This window comes from Lemur catta, chromosome 7, assembly GCF_020740605.2.
Source record: "Lemur catta isolate mLemCat1 chromosome 7, mLemCat1.pri, whole genome shotgun sequence".
Classification (NCBI taxonomy): domain Eukaryota; kingdom Metazoa; phylum Chordata; class Mammalia; order Primates; family Lemuridae; genus Lemur; species Lemur catta.
In genome coordinates this window covers 101,958,748-101,965,447 of record NC_059134.1, presented here as the reverse complement: position 1 = coordinate 101,965,447, position 6,700 = coordinate 101,958,748, and the positions used below count along the sequence as shown (strand labels likewise).

The following is a 6,700-nucleotide window of genomic DNA, read 5'->3' as shown; positions in this document are numbered from 1 at the left end:
GGCGGCGTCCCTGTGCCCGCCCGGCGAGGGGTGCTCGGTGCTACGGCATGGAGGCCGCTTTGGCTTCTCGGAAAACGTGGGCCCCTGTGTGGGGAGGGCCGGGGCTCCCGGGCCCAGGGGCGAGCGCGCATTCCGCAGCGCCCCGGCTACAAGGGCACTCGGCGGCACGGAGCAGAAGCGCCCAGTCTCCGCCCGGCCCGGCCAGCGGGGGGGCGCGGCAGCGGCGGGGCCGCGGGAAGCGCCTGCAGCCGGCGAGGGCCGGGCCGCCTCCGCAGGGCCCGCCCGGCCCGCGAGTCAGCTATGCCCGGCACACGGCGCCCGGCTTGAGGTCCGCGCCGCTGTCGCGCGGGGCAGGGGCGGGCGGCCCGAAGCCCTCGTGGCCGTAGCAGCGCAGCGCCGCCTCCTCGTAGGCCTCCAGGATGGTCTGGCGCTCCTCGGGCGTGAAGTCCATGGAGAAGGGGTGCACCTGCAGGATGTGCCGCTTGATGGTGCTCACCTTGAGCGTGGCCAGCGCGCCCCCGCACACCATGCACACCAGGCCGCGCCGGCTGCCGTCGTAGTCCATCAGGTACTCGCCCCGCCAGCGCGGCTGGTAGTTCCGTCGCTGCTCCCGGCTGCGGGGCGGCGGCGGCGGGGGAGGCGGCGGCGGCGGCGGCAGCGGCAACACGAGTCCCCCCGGCTCCTGGCTGTCCTCGTCGTCCTCCTCTTCCTCGGCGGGCCGCTCCGACGGAGCCCCAGGGGAGAGCGGGACGTCGCCTAGAGGGAACAAAGGGTGGCGCTGGAGCTGGTGGGGGGAAGCAGGCCGGGACCCGCGTCCCACCTCCGTGACCGCCCGACCTCTGCCCTCGGGCCCCGCACCCCCAGTCTCCGTTCTACCCAGGCAGCGCCCAACCCTCTCTCCCTGCCTGGCTGGGAGCCCTACCCGCTCTCCCTCTCCACCTGCTCTGGCCCGCACCAGCTCACCCCACCACTCCTCCTCTGGCTCCTCCTCGTCCCCTCCCCCCTCCTCGGAGGCCGCAGCTGTGCTGGGGGCGGCAGGGCCCCGGGGGGGATCGGGGCAGGGCAGCCCCAGGGCCAGCAGGTGGGAGGCCTTCTCGCTCCACTCCTGGGCGATGAGGGCCTTGACCGGCCCGCTGAGGCGGGTGGAGCCCGGGTGGCGCTGGCGGATGTGCCGCTTGATGGTGCTCATCTTGAGCGAGGCCAGCGCACCCCCGCACACCATGCACACCAGGCCGCGCCGGCCGCCGTCCAGCTCCATGAGGTACTCCAGCCGCCAACGCTCCTGGTAGTGGCGGCGGTGGTCGCGGCCCCGTGGCGACCCGCCCGGGACCCCCACCCTCTCGCCCTGGCCCTCCTCCAGCTCCTCCGCCTCCTCCTCTGCCGGCCCGGGCCTCTCAGGGACCCAGCCAGCCTCTTCCTTTACGTCTGGGGGGCTGAGATCCTGAGAGGAGGGGGCTCCAGCAGCGGGGGCCGAGTCCCGGCTCTTTCTGGTCAGGTCCTGGGGGACGAGGTCATCGTCTGTTGGGGAAGGGGTGAGGGAGAAGGGCTCAGCCCGCTGGCTGGGGTGCCCTTACCCACGCAGAGGGGTCCATCCTTGCTCCTCACCCCAGCACCAAGCTAGAGACCCTGGCGTGCATGCGTGTGTGTCTGTGTGTGTAGGGGGTGGGGGTGAGTTCCTGGCCTTCAGCCCTCAGCTAGAGGTTCCTGCCTCCCAGTTTTGGCCACAGACCCCACTGTGCAGCCCTAACATGAGAGGGTCTCAGCCTGGGATGGGCCTCGCACCTGCTGGGGACTGGGTGAACTCAGACAGCACCGCAGGCTGGCCACCCCAGGCCTGCAGCAGGGCACTGCGCTGGGGGCCGCTGAGCCCCAGAGAGCTGGGGTGCACCTCCAGCACGTGGGCACGGATGTCGTCCAGGTGCAGGCTGGGCAGTGCCCGGCCACAGGCCATGCACACCAGCCGGTTCCCCCGCGGGTCATAGTCCATGAGGCACTCGGCCCGGAACCAGTTCTGCAGGGAATCCTTCAGCCTCCTCTCCAGGCGCCGGGCCCCCAGCCCCCTGCTGCCCCCGGCCCTCCGGGAAGCTGAGAGGCGCAGACGCCGAGCCCGGGGTGCCACTGGGCCCCCTCGCCGCTGGCGCCGGCAGCCCCCACCAGCTGAGGCTTTGCCTGAAAGGGTTGGAGGGAAGGAACTGAGACCATGCCGGCCCTTTCAGGGACCCCCCCGCCACGGCCAGGTCCACCACAAGCCTCTCCCTCGCTTGGTTCTCAGACTCTGAGGCCCCAGGCCTAACCTCTGCCCTTCTCTTCCTCTCCCCTCACTCCTTGCCTGCAGCCTCCTAAATCCTCCTGCACACACTAAGCCCATCCACTCCTCCCCCAGAACCAGAATCTGACCCCTGCCCCGTCAGCTGCACCTTTCCAGCCCCCTCCCGGGCCTTCACCCACCAGGCCTGGCCTCCCCACTCCTGGCCCTTCCCTGGCCTGTCCCCCAACCTCCACTCTCCTTGATCCTTCCCAGACCACAGAATGTCAAAGCTGCCAGGGACACTGGAGGTCCCCCACCCCACTGTCCTCCCGCACTATTGTACAATAAGGGCAATGAACAGACCCCACCCAGAGAAGGAGCAGTAACCTGCTCCAGAAAACCAGCTAGATGGCAGAGAAGCTGTCCCCATGGGGCCCCACTGGCCACCTGGGCCCCTGCTTCTCCATGACCTGAATTACCTGGGCCCTTGGCCGGGCAAGCTGGGAGGCTGGCCCCCTCCTCCTCCTCCTCTTCTTCCTCCTCCTCCTCCTCCTCAGCCCCCTGGACCCCCAGGCCCTCAGCCTCTCCACAGGCCCCCAGCCCCAGGTGGGCGTCCCAGCTGTTGCTGATGACTTCTTTCTCCCGGGGACTCCAATGCAGGGAGTAGGGGTGCTTTTGGCGGATGTGCCGCTTGATGGTGCTGAGCTTGAGGGTGGCCAGGGAGCTGCCGCACACCATGCACACCATGCCATGCCTCGCAGGGTTGAAGTCCATCAGGTACTCCAGCCGCCAGTGGTCGTGGTAGTAGCGCCGGTGGTCACGGCCAGGGATTCGGCTCTTTCCAGGTCTGGAGGCCCGGGCCTCACAGTGGTCTGAGTATTTCCTGCCTGAAGATGCTGGTCCCCTGGCCCTGGAGGAGGGCAGGGGGGCACTCCCCCAGGACCCCAAGGCACCCCCTTCCAGCTGAAGATCTTGCCCTGAAGAAGGGGAAAGGGAGACAGTTTTCAATCTCTGATTTCCAGGGAAAGAAGTCAGGGCTTTGATTTTGAAGCCTGAGAAAGGGAGGTGGGGGTGGGGGTGTTCAGGGACAGGAAAAGGGATGTAGGAGAAGCAGGGAGTCAAAACATTGGCCCTTTACTAAGAGCAAGGACCCTTTAAGAGACAATCAAGAACAAAAGGATGCAGGGCACTGTGTGAACTAGCTCTGACTTTAAAAAATAAGGTGGGAGCCAAGGAGGCAGCCAGCTCTGTAAGGTGCCCTTTTTGGATGAGAGCTGTAGGGATAAAGCCAGGAGAGCAGCAGCAGGCGGAGCGGAGCAGGCAGGGGGCTGAGGGGAACAAAGGGGGCATCTGTCTGCATCCAGGGCTGCACACAGGACCCACCCGCCTGGGGCCCCAGCCAGGAGGGCCGCACCCAGAGGTCTTCTCCCTTTCTCCAGTAATGCCTCAAACACAGCCTCCTGAGAGTGCCGTTTTAGGGATGGGCTGAGCACTGTCAGTGGGCTCCCCCACAGGAGGGATCCCCAAGACAAAGCTGTCAACACCTCCAGGGAAAGGAGTTTCTTAGACCTGGACTTCCCCAGAGTCTGGGGGAGCCAATGACCCTGAAAGCAGATGGCAGGAGGGCCACCAGAGTAGCTACTGATGACTCTGCAGCAGGGAGTGGCCACCACCCACTGGAGCCCATTAAGTCTTTCTGGGCATTTATTTTTTGCTCTGGCAGAGTGCCGGCCACTGCCCAGCAATCAGAAGGGCGGCACTGGAGAGGCCCCACTAACCCAGTGGCGTTCCCTTAGCCAAACAGTCACCCAAAGCAGTCCTGACCCTTTTTCATTTAGAAAATGGTCTCCTCCTGGGCACAGAGGCTGTATGGGCGGGTTCTGGTCATTCTCCCAGTGAAGAATCCCAGGGTTAGAGAAACAAAAGACAGGATCAGAAAGGGCTCCTGTCACCGTTGTGGGGGGTTTTTTTGTTTGTTTTAGTTTTTAGTTTTTCAGTAGATCCATATAATCTACTAGCTTCAGAAGCATAGATATGGGTTCGAGTCCTGGCTTCACTGTTAACTTGCTCTGTGACCTTTGATAGGTCATGTCCGCCCAGTGGGCCTGAGCTTCTTTGTCTGCAAAGGCGCTGAATAGCTAGCTGGTCTCTAAGCATCCTTCCAGCGCCCCAGCCAGGCTAGTCTAAGGTGGCTTGGCCCTTTAAGAGCCGAAAAAGGGGGAGGAGCTGAGGTTCTTTAAAAACAAAAGGGGCTGGGGAGTTTCTGGGAGGGGAGGGAAAGGGAGGGGAACCCAAAGATTAGGGCAGAGTCTCCCAAGCCTGGACGGGAACCTTCCCGGGTCTGAAGGCGTTGACCCTGCAGCAGGGAAACAGACTCCTTCCAGAGCGAACGAGGATGGTTCCGCTACAGCTGACAAATTAGGGCAAAAAAAAAAAAAAAAAAAAAAAAATTTTCCCAGAAAAGAAGGGAAGAGATAACGCCCGGGCAGGAGGGGTTGTCTGCCTTTGTGGGCGAACCCAGCCCTCTAAAAACTGCCCGCGGTGGGGAAAGACGGTGATGGGCCCCGAGGCGCAAGCTGTGCAATTTCCTAGGGAGAACGTGGGGAAGGAAAAGGGTGCATGTCTCTAACAAGGCCACGGCCAAGCGCGGCAGCCGGTTCAAATACTGGAGTTCCGAGCCCAGCTGAGCAGAGCTGAGCCCCGCTGGGGAAAAGCACCCGAAGGGGACCCAGGGGCTGGGCAGACTTTTAAGAGACAGCGGGATAAGGGAGACCACCTGGGAGTCTGAAAGAGCAAGGGGCGGGGGCTGCAGGTCCACCAGCCCAGAGCCCCGCGGCGCCTCGCCCCTCGGGGCCCCTGTGGCCTGGCCCCCAAGGCGGGGCGCCGCAGGCTGCCGCTCCGCCCTTTAAGGGGTAGGGGAGCCGCCGGAGCCCCCGGGGCCGACCCCGGGAGCAGGGCGGGGGGCTCCCCTGCTGGCCCTGCAGCCGCGATCCACGCCCACCAGGTGGCGCCCCCGGCCGCCCTGCCCGCGTCCCCCCCTTTGTTCGGCGGCGGAGAGGGGCCCCGAGCTGCAGCCCTCCCCTCCCCCACACCGGGGCCCCCGCCGGGCCGCCGGCCCCAGCTCTTACCGCCTTCGTCCTCGTCTGGCTCCGCGCCGCCGCTCGATCCGGCGGGTGGCAGCCGTCGGCCCCGTGCCGAGGCCAATGCTGGCCCGGGGCCGCCCCTGCCGCCGCCGCTCCGGCTCCGGTGGTCCCCGCCGGGCTCCATGCGCTGCTGCGGAGCGGGGCCCCGGGGCGGCGGGGCGCGGGGCCGCGGAGCCGGCGGCGGCCCGCGCGGGGCGCTCGGTGCGCGGAGCCCCGGGGCGCGGGGCGCATGCACGGGGCGGCCGGCCGCACGGACGGCAGGCTGCTCGCTCGGCGGCGCGGGCTGGACCGGGGTGGGGATTCCTGTCTGGGGCCCCTGGGGCTCCTTTAAGGGCTCCTGGGTAAATTTAAAGGGGCCGCGCGCTATTTCCTCCTGCCAGCTCGCGGGGGGCTGGGGGGAGAAGCGGGAGGCGACGAGCCCAGCCGAGGCTCAGCAGCCGGCGCCCGCTCCGGACGCCCGGAGCGCGGACCTCGCCGCCCTCGCGGGCCTGCACCGCCGCCTCCGGGACTCTGGTCCCGGCTCCCGAAGGGTCACCGAGGTGGCGAGGGGCGCCCGCGTCTGCTGCGACGCGCTTCCACTCAGGCTCCGCTCGCAGCCACCGCCCCCTCGGGGCATCGCAGCGCCGGGCTCCCCGCTCCGGCGCAGGCTGGGGAGCGCCTGATGGGGAGGCCGGGGTCCCTGCCCGGGGCTGCCTCCTCCCGTGCGAGCGGGGAGCGAGCTCCGCGCGGGCCCCAGAGCGGACGCGACTGGCAGGGGCCCCAGATGGCTGCGGCCCCGCCGAGAGGGTGGAGCCGCGGGGGCGGCCGCGCCCCCTCCCGCGGGAGCCGCTCGGGACCGCTGGAAGCTCGGGCTTCTCATGGGAGGGGCGGACGGACGAGGCTGCACAGAGCCGGCCAGGGTTGGGGGCGGCGGCCACAGCGATTCGGCCCGGGAGAGGAGAGGGGGCGCGCAGCAGAGCCGCGGAGAGCCGGCTGCGCCTGGGCCCGACCCTGCGGGGCGGAGGTGGCCCCAGGATGGAAGCCGGGAGCAGAGGGCGCGCGCGGCCGTGACTCGGGCTCCTGTCCCCGCAGGCCTGGGGGTGCCTGACGAGGCCCTGGACGCAGCCCCAGACCCCGCGCCCGGCCCGGGGAGGCGAAGAATGCTGGCCCCGGGCGGGGTGTCGGGCATCTGGGGACGCGCGATGCCACGGCCGGGAAGCTCTGGGCGGACCCTGGCTGCGGGCCCCGGGGCGCCTCCGGACCCCCAGCTCCCGGAAAGCAGAGAGAAGGGACCGGGAGAGGAGCCGGGGGCGCCGCAGCCCGGGGTCCT

The 6,700-nt window shown here is 68.0% G+C and overlaps 1 protein-coding gene across 1 annotated transcript; it reads right to left on the bottom strand.

Moving 5' to 3' along the window:
- Positions 1–261: 261 nt before the first annotated feature.
- Positions 262–5,515, bottom strand: LOC123642781 (zinc finger translocation-associated protein-like). The gene is made up of 4 exons (XM_045558198.1): positions 5,377–5,515; positions 2,728–3,225; positions 1,783–2,169; positions 262–1,518 (listed from the first exon to the last, which is right to left on the bottom strand). Exons 1-4 carry the CDS (start codon positions 5,513–5,515, stop codon positions 299–301), a joined length of 2,244 nt encoding a protein of 747 aa, XP_045414154.1. The 3' UTR covers positions 262–298.
- Positions 5,516–6,700: the final 1,185 nt, after the last annotated feature.

Bases quoted from the DNA above. Each gene is read 5' to 3' on its own strand.
- LOC123642781 (XM_045558198.1), bottom strand. From the start codon at position 5,515: ATGGAGCCCGGCGGGGACCACCGGAGCCGGAGCGGCGGCGGCAGGGGC. The intron at 2,170-2,727 runs GTAATTCAGGTC...CAACCCTTTCAG, and splicing joins TTGCCCGGCCAAGGGCCCAG to GCAAAGCCTCAGCTGGTGGG. The intron at 1,519-1,782 runs GTGCGAGGCCCA...CTTCCCCAACAG, and splicing joins GTTCACCCAGTCCCCAGCAG to ACGATGACCTCGTCCCCCAG.